Genomic DNA, 22,258 nt, shown 5'->3' with positions numbered 1-22,258 from the left:
AGGCAGTGGAACAAATTGGCCAGTCCAGCCCTGGGTCCCTTCTGGTGCCAGCAGGTCCTCAGACAGACGTCTCCCTCCCACCTCCTCTGCTGGATTTGAACTTGGACCTGGCTTCAGCCATCAGCCATCCTGTACTCTCCTCGTGGATGACCTGTGTCCTGGGCTGTGGCAGGGTGTCTGATCCTGCTGCACCCCAAGCGGGACTTCTCCTGGGCTTCCTGGTCCCCTCGTCCTCCTCCCCCACCTGTGTTTTCAGCTTCTCTGTTTGGAATCAAGAGTGGGTAGGCTCCTGTGAGATGGCCGGAAGTGGGCAGGCATTCTGTGACCATGAGGAAGCCATTCAGCCTCTCTGAGCCTCAGTCTCTTCACCTCTAAAACGGGACACTATCCCACAGGGTCAGGAAGGTGATCAATGAGATAATAATTACAGAAATCCTTGGAAAACTGCCAAGTGGGAATCACATGTTCATTTTTTTCAACAAATATTTATTTGGCTTCTAAAGAGGTGCCGGTCGCTGTCCTAGATTCTCAGGACAAAGTAGTGGTTAAACCTGTGAAGTCAAGGGCTGCTCAATCTGAGAGACGGGTCGAGCTGGCCTCTCTTGATCTCCCACTAATTCCTCTGCGAACCCCAGGCAGAACTTGTGGATTCCTATTTGAAAGCTCCCTGAAGGCCGAGCAGGAATTCCCCAAGCCAAGAGTGAGGGACAGCCTGGAGGCGTGACCGGCTGAGGAGTGAAGTGAGAGAGGCCGGAGGGGACTGGGCCTGGGCAGGCCTCCTGGGAGGGAGCCCTGGGAGGCCCGCGGGGAGGCCAGGGCTGTGCATCTCAGGGACACAGCTGGAAGTGTGCGTGGTGCCCAGAGGCCAAGACAGACCCTGGCCTCCCTTCCGACCCTTATCACCATGGCTGCCCATTGACAGCCACAGAGTCCATCCCTGAGGGAACAGCTGGCCGCGGAGGGGTGGTGACCCTGATGTCCTAATAGGGAGAGAGGTTTAGTGACTGACCCTGGGCCACCCTCAGGGGGAGTCATGCCTGGGTGACCGACCCTCTGGTTACCAGGGACTTTGAGTTTTAGTGCTGAAAGCCCCTTGTCCCGGGAAACCACCGGGTCCTGGACAAAGCAGCACTTGAGGTCGCCCTGAGCTGGGTCAGGTCTCTGTGCAACGCCGAGGCAGGACCGTGTCCCTCTGGGGATCCCTCGCTGACCCGTCCCAGTGGAACTGCGAGGCCAGCCTCTGCGCCGAGGACCCGGCTGTCATCGGCTCCTTGGAGGGTGCCTGCTCCTAGGTACTGCTCCCTGAGATGCATCTGCCTCCCAGGGTGTGCTGGCGGGTGGGCGGCTCGTGCATCCAGGCCAATTGGTGACAGATTTAATGCCCAGAAAGACAGCGCTCCGTCTCTAGCTGGTGCCTGAGCGATGGGCCCCAAGAAACGGCGTTGAGCTGACCCGGGAAGGAAGGGGGCAGGGTGGCCTCCACTTCTGGCCTCCAGGTCAGCCTCCACGTGGAGACCAGGGCGAGGATCAGTCCGCATCTGAAGTCAGGCTCGTCGGAGCAGGAAGGTCCTAAAATCGCTTCACAGAGGAGGACACTGGGGTGCAGAGGAAACGGGCCAGAGGCCCCAGAGCTGGCTGGGTGCCCGGCTGGGACCAGAACCTGACTCTCCCTCCCCTCCCTGTCCTCACGGCCCCCTGGCCTCTCCCACCCCTGCCTGCTCAGCCAGCCAGGAGGGCTCGACCGGAGGTGGCTGCTGCCCTGGAGGCCACTTTCTGGGGGCCTCCTGGGGCCTCCTCCCTGGGTTTATGTCCTTGCCTTTGGTCCCGCCGGGACGGGTGCCTGGGCAGGTGGCTCCTCTCTGCCTCTCCTCTCCTCCCTGACCAGGTCCCCGCGTCCTGTTCCTCCTGCCTCTGCCTGGACGGTCCTCCCTAGACTGGACAGTGGGTGCTGGAGGGGGAGAAGCCTGAGCCAGACCCAGCTCCAATTGTGGGGGCCCGTGGGGGGGAGGAGCTGGGGGAGCCCAAGAGGGGGTTTCTGAGGGGAACCAGCGCCGGGCACCTGGAAACTGCTGGGATTCTGTGGGGTCAGAGCCAGAGGGTGCCAGTCGCACTTAGAAGAGGACTGTTGCTTGGGGACGCTCCTTGGCTGCGATGCTCCCTCGGCCTACGTGGAAGGGCCATCTCACCCTGGGCAGGTGCTAGCCGGCTGCTGTGAACCCGAGCCCCGCCCAGGCCTGTCCAGAGCGCCTCGCCCCCCAGCTCCTCCAGGCCTGAGGCCTAGCGTCCGTGTGTGCTCGAGGCTGGCCTGGCCGAGGGGACGCCTCCCGGAGCCCTAGAGCCTGCCTGGCCCAGAGCAGATTCAGTGAATATTGTTTCCCGACTCGGAAGGACAAGGGGGAAGGAGAGGCTCCGCGAAGCCCTGAGGCGGGCCCAGGTGTGACTGTCCTGCCCGCCATTTCTCAAGGTCAATTGATGACAGAAATCCCTCGTCTCACCATCGATCCGGGGATCCGGGGTCGGGAAATGACCCGCTCAGCACCCTCCCCAGGTGGCCCCTCGCCGTCCCCAGCCCCTCCCCTGCTGCCCTGTCCTCCGCTCTCCGGCCCGCCCTGCGGTCCCCTGGCTCAGGCATCTGCTCCCCCGTCCCCACGCCTCAGCTTCCCCGGTCCCCACCCCACGCCCGCACCTGTGGTTCCCTGGTGGCTTGCCAGCCGACGGCGCCCTCCCTCCGTCCTGGCCGGCCTCCTGTGGCCGCCATCTGTGCCCGCGGCAGGCCGGGCTGCATCCCAGGTATGGCCTTCCCTGCGCCTGCCGGTGGGAGGGGACGTCCCTGGTCTCGGGCCATCAGCACGTGGACCGATGGTGCTCGGCTCTCACCAGGGTCTTCGCAGGTGAGAAGCAGAAGGGCCGCCCCACGGGAAAGGTGAGCCGTGTGGCCGCCCCGTGGGCCTGGAACTGTGGCCAACAGGATTTGGAGCTCAAATCTTGTCACGGTCCCCCCAGGAAAGTCCCCAGCTGAGGCAGGAAGAAGAAAGCCCACGCTGTCCATCTGCAGCATTTCCTCCCACCTCTTCCGCGAGTGGAGGGTCTATGACCCTGGGGTGCTTATCACGGGCCCCAGGGCTGGGTCTGAAGCCAGCTCTGGCACTAGAGCTGTGCAATCCGGGCAGTTACTTGACCTCTCTGTTTTCCTACTGCACTTGGGACTCATGCCGGCTCCTCTCTCCGAGCCCGTCGTTTTCCATGAGTGAATGTGTGTGAAGGGCTTAGCCCAGCGCCTGGCCAGCCTGGGGCTTGGACCCTTGACCATCATTGCTAGCTCACGTCTGGACTCGGCTTGCCTTGGAGGACCTCTGTCGTCACTGGGCTCGCTCCTTCTGAGGGTGGCTTTGTTTGTCATGCTCCAGGTCTTTGGTCATCCAGGCAGGATGAGGGTCCCCGGGCCCGTCCTGTAGCCCTGAGCCTTCGGTCCCCATCTTCATTTGCCCTGTGAGTTGTGGTGGCCCGGCCGTGTCTGTGTCTGTGTCCCCTCTGCCTGCCACCTCCTTCCTGGCCAGGGTCTGCACAGAGCAGAGGAGCCGGTGAGCTGAGGGACAGTGGGAAGGAAGAGCCCCAAGGTGGACCCCACGGGCTCTGGTGTCCCCGCGAGCCTGACCTTGGCCTAAGTCAGACTGCGGCGGGGAGCCCAGGCCTATCCCCCCTCTGGCCTGGGTCCTGGGGGTCCAGAGCCCTGGGCCACGAGGGTCCAGTCTGACTCCAACTTCCAAATTGATCCTCTTGAGATCGATTCTTGTTTTTTCCCTGGAGTGTTGTGACCATTAAGTTCCAGGCAGGGGTCAGGCCCCGGGCTCGATCCGCTCAGGTTGCCTGCACAATTGAAATCCCGGCCCGTCTTGGCCAGCTTTCTCATTAATACGATTGGACTGGATTGATCAGCTCAGTCAATGGGGGACATGAGCCTATCAGGAGCCTGGTGCTCAGCCCGGGAACGGGGTCCCTGCTGAGCAGGGGAGTGGGTCAGAGGTCTCACCAGGCTGGACACTGTGTGGAGGCCCCAGTGTCCCCAAGGTGTGGCTACCAGGACAAGAGTCCCATCCCCGTGTGCCCAGGAGCTTGGCAGGTGTTCCCAGGGGCAGCAGGTGGGCCAGGGACATCATCTGCTATTTGCTAGGATTTGAGAGTCTTTCTAGGTGGCCACCTGTAGTCACCTTCTCCTCTGTGGGAGGGGCTGGACCTGCCCCTGCCCTCCCTCGGGAGTTGGGGTGCGCACAACAGGAACTCGGGGTGTTAATGAGGCCAGCAGTGGCCTCCAGGGCGCCCTCCCCGGGACTGTGATGAGGCACGTGCACTAGGAGGCCAGGCACAGGGGTCCTCATGTGGCTCAGGGACCCTGGCAGCAGAGGGTGGTGAGGGATGAAGGAACCCCACGTGCGAGCCGAGGAGCAGCATGGGACAGAGCTCTTTGTTTGGGGCGTCTCGTTGACACGCGCTGAGGCTGCCTGCAGGGGCCAGCCGGTCCTACCTTTGGGCATAAAATCATCCCAAGTAGATGTGCTTTTGGTTTGGGGCCCTCGGGGGCCTGGGGGTGGCCGATGGGGAGATGTGGATGAGAGGCAAGGTCCCTCGCTGTCCACAGTTGTCAAGGGCCTCTGCTCCTCCCACTCCCTCTCCCCACGGGTGGGGTCAGCCCTGGTCCTCTCCCTACTCACGGCCTCTTCTCCTTCCCTCTGCAGGCTACCTGACTGTTAACATTGAGCCTCTGCCCCCTGTGGTGGCTGGGGATGCGGTGACCTTGAAGTGTAATTTCAAGACGGACGGTCGCATGCGCGAGATCGTATGGTACCGGGTAAGTGGTCACTGCTGTCCTTGCCGTGCCGGGGCTGACCGCAGCCCTTGGAGCCCCCAGTACTCTCACAGGTGTCGCTATGTTCTCCGCTCTGCCCTGGCCTGGAGTGGTCCCGGCCCTCTGCCAGGTCCCCATCTGGTGTGACACCCTCCTCAAAGACCACTTGCCCAAACTTCTCCTGTGCTCTCAGGATCGATGTCATTCTGGCCTCCTTTGTGTCCCTAAAAGGTCCCCACTCTGAGGAAGCCCCGCTAGTACCCAATTCAAAGTTACTGATAACACGGTGGGTCCTGGTGCCAGGGCACAACTAAGGAACCATTATGGTGGGATCCCAAGTAAGAGGCTTGGGGTAATGTTCTTGGCAAGGGAGAGGGAAGGAGAAGGCTCCCTGTCCTCTTTAAAATCACATTACACAGATAATCTGCCATCTAATCCCATTACATGCAGGACCAGTCTGGTGTCTGGCACCATGGATTTAGGTCTGAGAAGGGAAGCGGTCAGAGATGAGCAGGGCTCATCAGTAACAGGAAGAAGAGCTCCTGGCCTTGGGCACCGGGGCCTTTACAATCTTTGTGGGTCTGGGTGGGGCACCCAGGATGCTCTCCTCTGCCATGAAGGAGCTAGGGCTGGGCTCTGGAGAAGGTACAGAGGCATATGATGCTCCTCTGCATCATGCTCAGGTGTGCACAGCGGGGGTACCACACAGAACTCCCCTTCCATCAGCTAGGACGGGGTGGGCAACATGTTTCAGTAAGACCCAGAGAGTGAATGCCTCCCTCTCTGCTGACCACGTGGTCTCTGTCGAAACCTCTCACTCTACTCTCATGCTGTGAAAACCACCTCAGATAGTGTGTACGTGAGTGGGCACCGCTGTGGTCCCAGGGGACATCGTGCATGGGCACCAAAACTTGAATTTTGTATGATTTTCACATGTTGCAAAATATTCCTCTTCTAACTTCTTTCTCAACTATTCTAAAGGGTCAAAGCTGTTCTTAGCTCTCAGGCCCGACAGAAACAGGGTGCAGGCTGATCTGGTTCAGGGACTGTGGTTACAAACCCCCGGTCTAAGACCACCCTGTTGTAACATTGGCCAGCACATGGATGCAGAGGAAACCCTGGGCACCTGGCCACTCCTGGTCTCAGCTAAGAACTCTGTCCTCCCCTCCGCCTCGCTCTCGGCCCAGCCTTGCCCGGGGCCAGCCCGTCCTCGCGGTTCTTTCTTGCATTTTTCTTCTTGGGCTCGTCATTTACGGGTGAGTGCTGGGCTGTTGGCCGGGTCTCTGCTCCATCTCAGCCTCCTCGCCCGCCCTGCTCTGGGTCAGCTCCAGCGCTCTCCATCGCGTCCCCACAGGCGCAGCCCTGACACCAGGCACCCCACAGGAGCCTGGTCTTGGAGGATGAGTGGGCCCGGGAGAGCCAAGGCCTGTGTGGACGAGGGCCCTGAACTGAATCGCTAAGAGGCGTGTTTACAGGCTGTGGGGACTGCTTGGCTGACACAGGCTGCGAGCATCTCATTAGCACCTGGCAGAGGCACTGGGACAGATGAACTCCAGCTCACTGCTGAGGACCCTGGAACCGTGCCCCGCCTCCGCCCTCCTAGAAGGGATGGGGAAGGGGGCGTGGAAAGAAGAAGAGTTCGAGGGGGTGAAGGTGGCAGGGGGTGCCCACTGCCCTCGGTCACCTTGAAGCAGCTGACTGCACTCTGGGTGGAAATCCAGTGTCACTGCCACACTCGGTGGCAGCTGCCAGACCAGGGACAGCGCCAGGGCCTGGCTGGGTCCCCATGTAGGAATCCAGGAGGCTCCCTGGGGTGGGGGAGGGGAGGGAGGAGGAAGCAGCCCAGCTCCTGGGCTGGACGGACTTGCCTCTTCCTCTCCGCCCTGTCCCTGGTCCTGGGCCTCTGAACCCCCGCCTGCGGTGGCCGTCACTGCTTGAAGAATCAGTTACAGCTCTTGCGGGTGTCGGGCCCTGCATGCCAGGCTATGGTAGGCTGCACTAATTAATTTATTTTATTTCACTTCACATCCTTTGACTGAGGGCCTCCAGAGTGGGGGTGTGCAGATGTATGCAAATTACATGCAAATCACTCGCCAGAGCCAAAAGCCTGGGCCCTTTTAATTCTGTAACTGGACGAGGTGGTGCCTCAGCTGACGGGCGACTCCCTGGGACGGGGAGCCCACGTGCCCTGCCTGTGGTGGAGAGCAGGGGGCAGAGGGCGGAAGGAGACTCCAGGAAGTGGCTCCAGGCTGCCGCCTTCTCTCTCCGGCTGCCACCCTGGCGTCCCTCCCTGGTCACCTCTGTTCCCCAGGATCCAGCTGAAGGCAGACTGGACAGGGGCTCCGGGAGCCAGGGCCCCCGCCCGGGCCGCAGAGAAGCAGCAAGGAGGTCCTACCACCAGCTGGACCCTCCTGCGGCCCCTGCTCTGGCCCAGCCTGCCCCTGGCCAGCAGAGCTGCCCTCCTGCTGCTGTTTGTTTTCTAGCCACGAGCAGCTCCCCTCCCCCGCCCTGTGAATGGGCCTCAGAGCCCGGTTTGGAAAGAAGTGAATAGATTTACACAGGCCCCGCCAGGGCTGGGCTCCAGTCCCTTCAGAAGGGAAAAGCAGGGCATTGTGAAGGGCCACGCTGCCTGCTCAGCCCAGGGTGGACGGAACGGCCCCAAACCTGTGTGAAGGCCAAAGACGTTGTCTTAGCAATAGGTGCATCCCGAACTTTCCAAAGACGGAGTGAAGGGACTGGACTCGCTGCGGGGAACTGGGAGAGCCGGTAAAGTTGTCTGACCTACAGGGGTCACCCCCTGAGTTCTTGAGACCTTTGGCTGAACCTCAGAAGGTCTTGCCTGTGGACCTCGTGGGGAGGGAAGGAGAGGGGAAGGAGCGAGGGCCTGAGTCTTGGACACCTTGCCCATGGTCTGGCCAACTGGGAAGAGGCTCCGCCAATTTGTAGACGATGCCAGAAATACAGAATAGACTCGAGAAAGGCCCACGCTCAGAGCCCCCGGGTCCATTGTCCAGCGTGGTAGCAACTGATGACATATGGCTGTTTCAATTTAAACTTGATTGAAATTAAACTAAATAAAAAATTCATTTCCTCAGTCCAATTAGCCACATTTCGAATGCTCACCAGCCACATGGAGTCACCATATTGGACGGAGCAGATAGAGAACGTTTGCCTCCCACAGAACGTTCTGTGGCCCTGCAGCCTGCACTAGATACGTGGACTTTTTTTTTTTTCTGGTGGCCTCTGGAATACGCTGCGCTCGCCTAACAAAGGACTGTACATCAAGCCAGCTTTCCCGGAAACTCTAAAATGAATTTCAGTAAAATGATTCTATTTTTGGAACCTGCCATCCTTAGATCCAGCAGGTGGTGAGGGAGGGTGGGAAGGGGTAGGGATTACGGGTCTCAAAAGCCCATACAAAAGATGTCAAGAGAGCCATCAGGCCCTGAGATTCTGGGCCCTGTAGTGTCTAACAAGGTCATGCCCAGTTTAAGGATGCGTCACGGCACTCCTCGCCATCTCTGCGTGATTTTTCCACAGTGGCAGGGGTCTGTCTCCCAGGTATGAGTCTCACGGGCTCCTTCTTCACAGCTCGTGCACACAGCTCTGAGAATATAGAGTGGCTAATAGAGCTGAGGTGCAATTCCAGACTTGGCCAGTAGGAGGCTGTCATGTAAGAGTCAATCTATCTACTGTCTTAAGCCAGAAATGAATGACACATAATAATCTTGACTGATGGCTTCCTGTGCACTGGGGACTTGTTCAGTAATGCTGCTAGCACTAATTTGGGTATGAACATTATTGACCCTTTACCATAGGCAGGCACTGAAGCTTTAGGAACATCATTACGTTCATGTCCAGGTTGACCCTATAAGGTCGGTTCTACTATTAATCCTATTTTTCAAATGAAGAAACGGAATCTTCAAGGAGACGGTGTCTCAGCCCATGTTGTCTTCCTGGCCTCTCCAGAAGGTTCCAGACATGCCCTACTCCACGATTCCTCTTGTGGGTCCCAACTCAAGGGATGCTCATGTCAAGACACAAGCATTTCAAGGGCAACAGCTTTATCTTTTCCCCGCTGTTCTTTCGACACCTCCTGCAGTCAATATTTGCTAAATTAACAAATGTTGGAGCTGTAAAAATGCAAACACGTGTGCATTTTCCTAGGCCCCGCCGGGGAGCCTGCTTGGGTTCTGGGTGGGCGTGTGTGGACGCTCCATAGATGGTATCTGTCTGTTGAGGGGAAGCGAGGGTCCTGTAGACTCCAGGGGCGTTGCGGAGGTGGGAAAAGGGACATTTCGTTCTAGGAAACCCTGTCTGACCTCATTTAGTTGGGGGTCGCCTGCCCCACAGGCAGAGCCAAAGGTCTGTTTGTGTCATAGAAATCCATTAAGCAGCCACAGAGAATCACGGGAATCTAACCTTTCTCAGCCGTTTTGATCACGCTATCTTTGCTTCGTCTCCTTCCTCCACAATTTGTTCCCAAGAGCTGCTCTGAGCCCAGGTCACCAGGCCACAGGAAAGGGAACCCTGGAGGAGAGGGGAGGGGGGAGACCGCACGCGGCACCAGCGCCCCCTGCAGTCGGCTCCCGCGTCTCGCTCCTCGCAGGTGGAGCTGGGAGACCAGATGACCCCACCCGGCCAGGCGCCTTCCCTGGGGAGCTGCTAGGCGCCTCTGCAGGGAGGGTCGGTGGCCGCTGGGACCATTAGAGCTGGGACAGATGGGCGGCTGGGGGGTCGGGGTGGAAAGGCAGAGGTCGCAGGGGTCACTGGCACTCTGGGGGTTGACCCTCCCGGTGACCTAACCGTCTTGAATTTTAGAGGCCTTCTCTGAAATGGGGCAGGAAGCCATGTGCTCGGTAGGCTGAGGGCGTGGTTCACCGTGGCACCTGGCCTAACAGTGGTCGTCATGGCCTGTCACCCTCTGGGGTGACTTAAAGGGTCCAGAGGCCAGTTGCAGAGTAGGAGGGGGGGCGTGGGCAGGACGGCAGGGCGCATTCTGTGACCTCCCTCCCACCTGCAGTCCCAGGAGCCGATGGCAGAAGGCACTCCCGGCAGGTCCCCCGCCTCGTCCCTAGGTGGTCGTGCCGGGATCTCACTGGATCCCAGCTGAGACCCTCAAGGTCCCTGGCTCTCCGGAGGTGGGAGAGGAAGCCCTAGGGACGTGGCCCTCTCTTCCTCAGCCCCTGACAGCGTTTTGTTTGAAGAAACAGCAAATGCCGATCCCGAGGGACCAGGAGGGACCAGGCCGGGCCGGCGCAAGAGGCAGGAGCTCTCCCGGGGGACCAGGAGAACTGGACCAATGCCATGGGCCCTCCGGCTCCATATGCGGCCTGTCGGCCCCTTGACCTGGCGCGTCCTTGCTGCCCCCCTGGACCCGCGTCCTGCTCTGGGGCTCCCAGGTCTCGGTGGCTCCAGGGTTGGGGAGGGGGAGTGAGGAGGACAGGAGCCGGGCTGAGCAGGCCCAGCTCTCTCTCCCTGTCCCTGCCTCCCCAAGGCCAGGTTCTCTCAGGAAGGGTGCCTCGTGCCCAGTCCTAGCCCAGCGGCCACATGGAGGGAGGAGGGGGTAGCCAGGGAGAGGGCCACCAGAGGGAAACCAGAGGCTCCGTCTGAGGATCACCTGAGCGGGGGCCGTACGTAACCAGCCCCTGGACACCTATCCACGGCCCCAGATCTGGGATGGGGCCTGCCCTCCTGTGGCTGACCTTGGAGGCAAAGTTAGAAGGACAAACAAGAAAGGCACCAGGTAACCACCAGAGCAGCAACCAGGACAGACCAGTGGGACAGAAAAGGATCAGAGGGTCCAGAAAGACCCTCGCGTCAGGCGAGATCACGGAGGCAACGGGAAACCCACCCCGCCAAGGGAGGAGGCAGAGCGTTCCGCCAGAGGACCCGCGCTGGCAGTAAGCGTCCCGTGTCCCCAGAACAGAAGGCAAAGCAAGGGTGGAGCAGGGGGGTCGAGAGGAGCTGGGGGCGAAGCTGGGGGGGCAGGGCCCCTGGGGCGGGCCTTGTGCTCGGGTCGAGCTGGAGTTTCCAAGAGCAGCAACGAGCATCGGGATGGGGCCGACTGTCAAAGGTCAGTGCCGGGTGAGGACCGGCTGCAGGAGGAGGGAGCACGGCAACGGGTCACCCTGGGGGAAGCAGGAGAGGCCACCTCGGCTTAGGTGCGCCATGGGGGAGGTAGTGGGGGCCCCGGGAAGAGCAGATTCCACTGTGGTTAAGGGGGAGCATGTGGGAGGGGTGTGGGAAGGGCTCTGGGGTGACTCCAGCCTTGGGCCGCTGGGTGAGTGAGAGGGGAGCAGAGAGCAGGGGCAGGAGGAGGACGGGGCCAAGTCTCCTCTGTGGACTTGGGGCTGGAGCCGGGCGACAGCGGTTGAGGCCACGCGCCTAGAGTCCTGAGTAGAGGTCACGTCCAGAGACCTGTGCTTGGGAGTCGCCACCCAGGGATCTGAGTGTGTCCCCAGAGCTCACAGGGGAAGCTCAGCCAGCCTGGATCTGCGCACAGAGGCCCTTGGGGGAAACGGGGACACAGGGAGGAAAGGACAGGCTCTCCCTGGCCGCGCGTCACGGCCCTCCTGGCACGCGGGGAAGGATTTCACCAGGGAAAACTCCGCCTGCTCTTGGGGATTAAGATCAGCTTCTGACACCGCGAGGAGGCCTTTTCTCCGCCCTGGGTGGGGCTGCTCAGGGCTCCTGGCTTCCAAAGCCGCAAGAGGGGAGCCAAGAATTGGGGGAACCCCAGTAACAGGATGTCCTATTGGACCCCGCAAGACTCCAGCAGTAAGGGGCTTTCCCACTGGATGGCCGTGAGGAAGCAGATCCAAGGGGCAAAGGGTGACGGGTCTGACCTCACCAAGTGCATAGAGAGGAGCCAGCCCCGGGACACCACGTCCTGCTGGGTGGCCTCTAGCAAACGACTTGCCCTCTCTGAGCTTCAGGATCCTCCAGGAAAATAGAAGGATGAAGCGAGATGCTGTCTCCCGGACACGCTGCCATTTTCCCACCTGCAACTGGCTTACTTCCCCCGTTCCTCCCCGCCGTTCCTGGCTGGGGGAGGAGGCCTGGGACGTGGGTCAGGGCACCCTGGACCCTCTTCATTGGGTGGGGTGCTGGCCTGGGCTGCTGGCGGGGCTCTGAGCCAGGGGAACCAGGAGCAGTTAACAGTGGTGCTGGTGCCGCGGCTCGGCTTACAGGCTGCTGTTTAAATGACTCGGGACCCACTTAACTTGCCAGAGAGGATTAGAGAACCCCGCTCCGGAGCGCCAGGGAAATAAGACTCCGCGGCTGAAGGGCTCAGGCTGCCCGCCCTCCTCGGCCTCCCCCTCCCTCCTCGGCCTCCCCCTCCCTCCTCGGCCTCCCCCTCCCTCCTTGGCCTCCCCCTCCCTCTTCTGGTGACAGGCCCACGGGACCTCAGCCTCGTTGCAGGCAGACGCTTGCAGGCAGACGCGGCCAGGTGCCTCTCCCCCACACGCCTGCCCTTCCTGTGGCCGCCCCTCCCACCCCACACTTCACATGAGCCTCCACCACCTTAAGGACCAAGTTCAAGGCCGTCAGCCCCACCTTCAAGGCCCCTCTGGACAGGACCATGGGGATCACATGGCTCGTGGGCAGGGTCTTTCCCACCTCCGTGGGGGCATATGCCAGAGCGATGCCCTTCTCTGCCCTCCCCCAAGCACATTACCACTCTCCCTCCACGGCCGAGCCTCCCCGACTCCCCAGAGCCTTAAGCCCTCCCCCTCCCTCCTCCTCCCACTGCTACCCCCCAGGTGGGACCTCATAAGCCTCAGACTATTCAGAACTCCACCAAGACTCATGCTGGGGCTTGTGTTCAGTCACCCAGCGGCTGTTTCTTGAGCACCTACTATGTGCAGGCATTGGGAAAAGAGCACGGAATCAGAACAACGCAGCCCTATTGTCGCGGAGCCTGTAGTTGAATGGGATGGGCAGGTGCTGTGCGAAAGACCATCGAGGGAGCCTTCCAGGCTGTGGTCACTGCCTCAGAGAGAAGGACCAGTGCAGCTCGCTGAGCGCTCACGACAGGAGGACAAATGACTCGCACAGCGCAGACTCCGTGCCGGGTGCTTCCGTCAGCTTTTTGGCAGCCACGACCACGAGACCCAACAAGAACAAACGTCCAGGAGGAAAGGCCGTGTGGAGCCCGTGGCTTCCGAGCCTCAGTCCATGGCTGGCCAGCCGCTTCCTTAGGGCCTGAGATGAGGCAGAACATCATGGCAAGCAGGTGGGGGAGGAAAGTGGCTGGAACGTGGCACAGGGAGCAGAGAGAGTCCCCACCAGGGACACGCCCCAGCTGGGTCAGCCCCAGCCCATCTTCCTAGTTACCACCCAGTGAGTCCCCACAGGGGATGGACGCACCGACTGGGTCCAGGCTCTCTGAACCCGATCGCTCCACTACCAACCCCCCTGCACTGTGTCACGCATGAGCTCGGGCGCCTCGCGACTACCCCGTCCCATGAGCTCGGGCGCCTCGCGTCTACCCCGTCCCATGAGCTTGGGCGCCTCGCGTCTACTCCGTTCCTCCGGCTCAATATTCTGCTTCTGCCTTCCTCCCCAGAGTCTCCATGAAGCTGAGGACGTTGCTTGGGATTAATGAGGGCTGGGCAGGGGCCTGGGTGGGGCGTTGAAGCCGCCTCGGGTCTCACAATGGGAGCTTTGTCACAGGCCTCCTGAGGACGGGGTGGCTCTGCCCCGTAGGTAGGGTCTGAGCAGATGTCAGAGAGGCCCCAGGATTCCTGGCCTGGGTGGGCGGGGGGCACCCGTGCCCTCCTGTTCTGGGGTCTGCGCTTGAGTTCGGCCCTCCAGGTGCGCATGGGGCACCCGGCCACCTGCCCGGTGAAGGCCAGGGGCGGGACTGTGGCAGAAAGTTCCGGATTCCCCTGGAGAGGGTCGACCTCATGTGCTGGGAACTAGACCTATGTGGCTGTAAGTGTCCAGGGAGGGACCCCCCTTGAGTGACCATTCAAAGGAGGTGAGGCCAGCCCCCACCTGAGAGCTGGGGGGGGGGCATGGGAAGGAATTTATTAAGATCCAGAAGAGGCCTCTGCTCCCAGGGCCTGAAAGACACCTCTCTGTCCCTGTCACCTTGCTTTAAACTCATCAGTGAAGCCTCCTGGCCCTTAGGATGGGGACCACCACTGGCATCACCGGTCAGAGCCCTGCATGATCTGGCCTCGGCCCTGTTCCCCGTCTTCTGCCCTGAAGGATGAAGCTCAGATATTCAGAGACGCCCGGGAGCCTGGGGAGAGGGCTGACGGGAACCTGAGGTCAGGCCAAGTTAAGAACTGGCCCAGAGGGTGCTGCTAACAGTGGTCATGGGCTCTTTCCCTGAGCTCCGTGGAAGGCCACCAACCCTCCTGAGGCTGAGGGACCCCTGGGTGGCTGGCAGCCGGAGAACAGACCCATGGAAGGGCTGGACCCCTCTGGCTCGGGGCACCAGGTGACCAGCAGGACAACCCCATCTCTCCCTTGTGACTGTTGCTAATGCCACCAACACACTATAGGCCGGGGCTGTGTGAGGTCCACCACAGACGTCACCTCTGTGAGCCTCCATGGGGGCCATCTGGTTCCAGGACAAGTGTCCATTTCAGAGTTGGGGACACTGAGGCTCAGAGCAGTAACTAACTGTCCCAGCTGTTGGAGGCAGTGATGCAGAGGGTCACTTGTCCTGTCTGGCTTCTGGCTGCCCCCTGCCCCGGCTGGGGCCCAGGGCTGTCAGGGCCGCCCCAGTTCCCCTCGGGGACGCTCAGGCACCTTCTGCTCAGGAAGAGGGATGTCACGGTTGGGGGTCATCGGGGGTGGCTGCTTCGGGCTGTTGTCATCATCTCGCTGCCAGAGCCACCTGTCTACAGAGGCTGTCGGCCTCCAGCAAGGACACAGCACAAACAGCTGTGTCAGATGTCAGAGAGGCCCCAGGATTCCTTGGTGCGGCCCAGAGGAGACACGGGCCGCACGGGGGCTCCCCTGCCCTGGGACAAGCACAGAGCTGACAGGTGGCAGGGGGGGCTCCCCCGGCCCTCCCCACGGGCCCCACCAAGACCCCGGGACTCCACTAATGGTGACAGTGGCCGCATGGTGGAAAGTCTGCCCTGGAGCCTGTCTTAGGGACGAAGCTGAGTGTTCTCACGTATCGTCATCTTGCAGGGAGGGGACCCGAGTGAGCGGAGGCGCATTGTCGGGGAGCGGTTCTTGGGGAATCTGTTTTAATGGCTATAATAATTATTTTAATTGGCACATTAATTACACAAGAGCAGGTGCTTCCCACAGCGCCCAGGGTGTTGAAAGCTGTTTATTTCCTTAAGTGGTTTAAACGCTCCCCCTTAACCCTGTTTACTCCAGGAATATCAAATCGCTCGGGGCCTGTTCTGCAGGACGAGAGGCGAGGCCTGACTGTACGTGAGGCCCTGAGCGCGCGGGGTCTCGGCTCCCCCCTCCCCCCTTCAGGACAGAGCCGACGCCCTACAGACCCCACATGGGGTCTCGCGGCCCCGGCTTGAATCCTGCTGGAGAGACAGGGTCCTGGTGGCACAGAGGGCGACTCTCCCTCCCATCAGGCGCCTTGTGAAGGAGGCGGGGGAGGGGGCATTGGGGACCTGAGCAGCTCCTGCCGTCTGGGGGGCCCGTAGCGGAGCCAGGACGACGGTATCCACAGGAGATCGGTGAATCTGAAGCCCCATCGTCCAACTTAGAAAGTTCCAGACCTCTCCCCAGAGACGTCTGACAAGCAGCTCAGACTCGGCCTGGCCCCGGCAGAGCTCCGGGTGCCCCCCACCCACCCTTCCCCACCTCAGAAGATGGCATCACCCTCCAGCAGAACCCTGGGCTCTACCCCCTGTCCTGTGCGCTGCCCTGATCCCTCTTCCCCTTGGCGGGTTCTGAGCACCTGCACCAGTCCAGCTGCTGCTTCCCACCCCCGGTCACCACTGGGGCCGAAGCTCTGGGTGCGGCTCTGAGTAAGCCACCTCCGAGCCACACACCAGGCCCCTTCCTAAGGGCATCAAGGGAACAGATAATGTTTGCACGCCTTTTGTTTGCAGACATCTACTGACACCCATTCTAATTTTTTAAATTTTTTTTGAACATTTTAGGTTTCTATATCATCTACAAAAAGCGATAAGTTTTCTATTCTCTTCCAACACCTGAGAGACAACGTCTCCTAAGTCAGGAACATCCATGTCCTGAAACTAGATCTCTTGGATTCAAATCCTAGCTTTGTCATTCAGAAGCTGTGTGACTTTGGGAGAGTTGCTGTGCCTCTCTGTGCTCTAGTTTCTCCATCTCATGTAATGAACTCAGGACAGTGCCTGGCACTGGGTGGTTGACGTGGTTACACTTACGGAACTTATTATAATTTCTTGCCTTATTCCATTGTCTAAAATCTCCAGAATTCTTGTAAAAATGTTGCCCTGTCTTGTTCCTGGTTTTCATGGAAATGCATTTATTAGTCTACCGTGGCATGCGATATTTGCTGCTGATTTCTGATAAAGGCTTCCATTTGGTCACAGACAGGACGGTTACTTCTACTCCAATTTCTCCTAGAATTTTTATAAAGAAAAATTAATTAAATGCTTCTTAAGAATCTATTGAAGTAATCATAAGGTTTTCTTCCTTTAATTTACTAATGGAATGAATTATGTTGATGGTTTTCCTAATATTGAGCTTCCATGGGGTTTTTATAATTTCTTTAAACAAATTTCTTGTGCCCAAAATTAAAAGAACTCTCAAGTATTTATTTTTTATTATTATAAATGGAATCTCTTTCATTGGATTTTCTGTGGGTCTCTGGGCTCTAAGGACGTGAAGCAATTGATTTTTTGGTGTGGTTTTATCTTGCATCCTACAAATCAGATGAGTTCATTCTTTTCCCCCTAACGAGCGGCAGGCAGTGGCTTTCCCTGACTCTCCAGGCAGCCGTCGCCATTTCCTTCTTACCTGCGACTTTCGACATCCTGCATTTACACGTGAGCAGGTATCTACGGAGCGCCACGCTGTGCCAGGCACCCAGCTGGGCTCTGCCGCCTGCTCGGGAGGGCGAGGGGTCGGGGCACCTGGCTGGGCCGACAGCGGGGTCCTGACGAGGGGCAGCCCCTGCGGTCCCAGGGCCACTCGGGCTGACTCAAACCCATCACCACGGTCAGGCGGACTCCTGATGGACACGCATCCCCTCAAGGACTGGGAGTAGTAACCTTGATCCAGGAGGGGACCAGAGCTCACGGCACAGTGGCTGTTCTCGACAGTGACAGCGAGGACAAGTGCCCTCCCCTCGCCCTGGCCTTGGGCCATCCAGCTCTAGGTTCCCCTTCCTCCTTGAATCTTGGACCAGCTTCTACTGAAAAGGAGCAGATGTCCCTTGACCTGGTTCCTGTCCACTGCGCCCCTGCTCCAGGCTCAGAGACGGCCCTGCAGCATGTCATCGTCCCCTGCTTCCCTGTCCCTGGGTGAGGGTCTCTGGGTACCTGGTGGCCTCTTGGTGTCCCCGCCTGCTTGCCCCTTCCTGCCTGGGGACTCACTCTTGGCTCTTCAGCAATCGCTCGCCTCCGTGTGCCCCGCGGCCCCCGCCCCTCTGCTCAGCATCTGATGCCCCAGGAGCCCGTAGTGACATCTTCCTTCCCCTGATGACAGTCAACCTAATTATCCTTGCGGAGCTCAGGACTCCAGCCCCCGGCCTGGATTTCCACACTTGTCCCCTGTGTTCTCGCCCCTCGGGCTTCCGCTGCCCCCTGCAAAGACGGCAGCTGGCGTTGGGCTGCGCAGTCCCTGGAGTCACGCTCTGTACACAGCGTCCAACGGAGAAACAAGAGCCACTTGCTCCGTCTGTCCTGTGATCACCAGGCCCCAAGCTCGGGACACCTTTTACTAATTCACGCCAACAGCTGTGCGGGCTCGGGCAGCCTGTCTAGCACGCCCTCGAGGCACCCAAGGGCTGCCCGGGAGCCGCCCTCGGCCCGTCACTCCACCCCAGTCTCTGGGCAGGTTGTGGGACATCCTCCCCGTCTGTTGGAGGCTGCTTCGGACACAGGCAGGAGAGAAGGAGCCCTTCTGGGTTATTTGCACCATTTGGGGGGCCGAGTAAGAGCCCCGGGTCACCTGAACAGAGCTGATAGCAACCCCGTGTCCACATGGGACCCGCACCCAGGACCTTCTGATGCCAGAGCCCCCCTCGAGCCGTTTCCTATTCCCCGAGACAGGGACAGCCGGGGAGGTGACTCTTCCCCTCACAGGCGCCACTGGCCCTGATGACCCCAGGATGGGGCCAGCTTGGTCAGGCTGCCAGAGGCAAGCTTGGTGCTCGGCTGGGCGGGGGGTGGGACAGCGGTACGTCCCCTTCCTCCTCTGGACCGTCAAACCCCCTGGGGCCCACACCACAGTGCTCCCGGCCACCGTCCCTCGTTGTCATCCTGGGTGGTGACATCCTTGGAGTGAGTCCAGACCCCTCAACTAGTGGGGCACCCAGAGATGGGCGCATCGGGGGACTCGTGGGCTCCAGAGGCTCCAGGCGGGAGCAAGCAGCGTGGGGCCGTGTGGCAGGTCACCGGCTCCCGGAAACCTCCCTCCCTCACCTGGAAAATGAGGGGGTAGAGCTCCCCCGTGGGGCGATGGGGGAACGAATGAGCTCAAGGGGCCGCGGGGGCGGGGCTGTGGGGCGGGGCCTCAGGGCGTGGCCTCGGGGGCAAAGGCCATGACACAGAAGCTCCTCTGGGCACGTGGTGTGTCCCGTTCAGTGATCCTTCTTCCAAGCCTATGGGTGGGTGCGTCATTGTCCCCATAAGTGAGGAGACCAAGGCATGGGGGACAGTAACTGCCTGTCACACAGCTGTGAAGTAAAGAGGTGGGACTCAAACTGGCGGCTTGACTTCAGCGTCAACACTGTCCTTAGGAGGGACAGTCATTTGGATCTCCCCAGGGGGCTGTTCCTGGTCCCCTGCAGGTACCAAAGCCCACGATGCTCCAGCCCTATGTAAAACCCTGTGGCATCTAAGGGACCGACACACGGCCTCCCGCAGGCTCTACGCCATCTCTGGATACTCACCCTCCTGAAGTGACGTCCGTGCCATGGGGGTGGCAGTCACCCTGAGTGGCGTAGGGAGTGGTGACAAGGAGCGTGGTGGACCTGTCTAGGCAGACGTGCCACATGTCCCGGGAGGAGCCCTGGTGAGAACAGGGAGACCCAGGCTGTACTCAGTGTCCCTGTCCCCTCCCTCAAACACAGCACAATCGATCTCAAGCCGGGCGGGTGCGGGTCAGAGCCACCCCAGGCCCAGCTGCTGACCCCAGGCCCAGCTGCTGACCCCTGACCCTGAGAGTGTCCCCACCCTTGCTTCCTGTTGCTATGGAGGGACGGGGACGTCCTCTGACCTTCTGGGAGGTGGTCTATGGTCCTCCTTTCCCGGAGAGCGAGCGTGGGCTCGGAGGAGGCAGGGAGACCCCGGCTGCCCCCCTCTGCCCACCCCGGCCTGCGCCCCTCCCCCTCCTTCCTGGGTTCATTCACCTCAGATCGATGGAGGCCCTGGGGGGTCCTCCCTGTTCTGCCCCCAGCCGTCACCTGCTTTGCTTTGTAAATGCCCCCGTGGGTGTCACAGGAGGTGGGGTCTGTCTTCTGCCTTGGTTTGAGTGACCCTTCGGGAGAAATGTCCCTGTCTCCCCACCAGACAGGGAACCTCTGCAGGGGACAGCCTAATTGCTAAGATGGGGCTTCTGCCCTCTGTGCTGTCTGAGGCCCAGTCGACGCCTTCAAAGCCCCGGAGAAAAGGTGGCCCTGTAGCCGGACATGGCGGCGTTGGCCTCTGAGCTCTGCCTCTTACTGCCTGGCCTTAACCTCTCTAGGGTCGGTTTCCTCTGTGGGGATGGAGGCTCCAACCTCCCTGGGCCGTAGCAGTTGATGTCCCGTCCAGAGGCGCTTACAGAGCCCAGGATCCAGGCACCGAATGTCACGGGGAACAAGACAGGCAAGGCCCCTGCTCTGGGGGAGGGAGCAGACCATTAGTGAACTGATCAGCAAGAAAATACCAGACAGGGGTGAGCGCCGTCTGGTGAGCTAGTGTGGCGAGGCCTTCTGAGACTGGCTGGACAGGAAACAGGCTTCTTGGAAAGTGACATTGAAGCTGAGCTCTGTACCATCTGAAGGGAGCCCTGCTGAGACCTGGGGGAGGGGCGTGCCCGGCCCCGGGGGGGGAGGGGGCATCTACCCAGCGGGCGAGCACCGTCACTGACCAGAGACGAGGCCATGTGCTGGGAGCAGAGAGCAAAGGGGGGGAGATTTAGATCAGAGAGGAGACAGGGCTTTCCCACGGGAGCCTTGGACGTCTAGATGTCTTTGTTAGCCTGGAGGAGCGTGTTGGGGAGTGTTCAGGCTCTAAAGAGAATTCTCTCTTGTGCAGAGCCCAGACTCCCAGGGAGTGCATGAGTCAGGATAGCTGACGTGATGCTGCATTAACAAAAGGGCCTCCAAATCTCAGTGGCTTGGTGCAGCAGAGATGTCTTTCTTGTTGCACAGCAAGGTAGATGTGAGTCCGGTGACACTTCAGGGCAACTTCAATCCAGGAGGTGACTCCGGGATCCAGGCACATTTCATCTGGTGGCTGTACCCGCTCAAATATACGGCAACCACTGAAAGGAGGCACAGCAGCAAGAGAGCCCTGGGGATTGGCCGCTCTGGGTGAGCTCGGGTTCCTTCTGCTCATGTCCCTTTGGCCAGGCCTGGCTGCTGGCTGCGACTGCACGACAGACTGGGAAATGTGGTGTCCCTGGATGCCCAGAAAGATAAGGAATGGGATTTGGTGGCCACACAGCACTGTCTCTGATGAGGACAGGGATGAAGACCGTCGAGAAGAGTCGGGAGGCTCCTGCAGTCTTCAAAATGAGGGATGACAGTGGCCTGCACGTGACCGGTGGCCACGGGATGCAGAGGAGCAGGGGAAGCTGTCACATCCATACCACACCTGCCACTGTGCCTGCCTGGCGGCCCCTGCTCAACCCCAGCACTTACTACAACAGCCCTCACAGTTAGAGCTGCTCTCTCTTCCCTTGGAAGAGTCCCCCAAGGCTTGTCTCTGATTCTGTGAGGTCAGGAGGCTGAGCTGTTCTCTGACCAAGGCTTTTAAAAGACACGATCATGAAACCTGGGCCTTGTAGCCCTGGAGTGCCTTCAGAGATGTCCAGGTCCGCTCTGCGTTTCATCCGGGGGAGGCGCGCCCCAGAGGTGGCCGTGGTCTTGGCCGAGCCGCCGAGGTGTGCTGTGTGCAATCAGGGCCCTTCCAGATCTCTCCCCCCCCCCAGCAAGGCAGGCGTGCAAGCAGCTGGGGAGGCTCTGGGGGCAGAATTTCTCCCCCAGTCACATCCGAGGAGCTCCAGGAGGGAGGGGAGAGCGACAGGGAGTTGGTCTCGCCCACCCGAGCCTGGCGGCTGTGCTCTCTCCTCCCCCGCGGCTCCCGTGGAACACAGACGGGTGGACACCTGGGGTCTAATCCCGCTTCTGCCACCCTCGCAGTCACCTATGGAACTAGTGACTTATCCTCTCTGAACCACAGACTTCTCTTCTAGAAACAGGAGTCGAGGCTGCCAGCCTCCTGGGGTTGGTATGAGGACGGGGATGAGGTCGTGGGGATGAAGAGCCCCCAGCTCAGAGCTGGATGCCGAGGAGACCCCCAGCCAGGGGGAGGCATTAGCTGGAGGAATCGCAGAGCCCCCTCCTGTGTCGGTGGGGCTCCGTGTCCTGGAAGCTGCCCGGGGCACTTGGGACGTGGTCTCTCAACGCAGATCCTCGTCGTGCAGAGGCAGAAACTGACCCCGTCCTTCCACCGGTTCCTGCTCTGGTGGGGCTGGAGCCCGGTCTGAGGCCAGGCACATGGTCCTGGGGCCTCTGCTCTTTACCACTCGTCAAAGCTGCCCCGGGATTAGGACAAGCTTAAAGAGCGCTCCCTCCCTAGCAGGCTGCCCCTCAGGCGCCCTCTGGGCAGGGTCCCCAGCCCGGAGTCTGTCTGCCGTGAGGTGCGATTCAGCATCCTGGGCACCTTGTCCAGAGACCGAAGGGGACACAGTAGACCCCAATTTCCCCAAGTCCCCTGGCTGAGCCGTTCCCTTGCATTCCAATGTCCTTGAAGGGGCCTCTTTGTTTGCCCTAAATGGAAGCGAGCGGGTCGAGAGAGCCCACTCTTGGAGGATGGGCCGGGCCCCAGGATTCTGGCCACACCCATCAGCCTCTCAGAAGCCTCACGGGGCCCCNCCATCCCACTCCTTCCCATCCTACCCATCCCATCCCCACCCATCCCACCACCCACCCACCCATCCATCCACCACCCACCCACCCACCCACCACCCACTCTTGCAGCACGTATTTTTGAGCCAGTGCCTTGTCTTATGCTGGGCCCTCAGCTGTAGTCTGGGACTTTCTGGATAATGGGG

General features: G+C 60.2%; 1 protein-coding gene across 1 annotated transcript in view; it reads left to right on the top strand.

The window, feature by feature from the left end:
• Positions 1–4,600: 4,600 nt before the first annotated feature.
• The window catches only part of Igsf21 (immunoglobin superfamily member 21), a 105,174-nt gene continuing 87,516 nt past the window's right edge, over positions 4,601–22,258 (top strand). The window contains exon 1 of the mRNA XM_015484802.2: positions 4,601–4,846. Within this exon, the coding sequence (XP_015340288.2) occupies positions 4,601–4,846 (246 nt within the window). The remainder of the gene's footprint in view (positions 4,847–22,258) is intronic.

Source organism: Marmota marmota, unplaced genomic scaffold (genome assembly GCF_001458135.2).
Source record: "Marmota marmota marmota unplaced genomic scaffold, marMar, whole genome shotgun sequence".
In the NCBI taxonomy this organism is placed as follows: Eukaryota; Metazoa; Chordata; class Mammalia; order Rodentia; family Sciuridae; genus Marmota; species Marmota marmota.
Note: the sequence above shows the minus strand (reverse complement) of the source record. Positions and strands in the feature narration are given on the sequence as shown.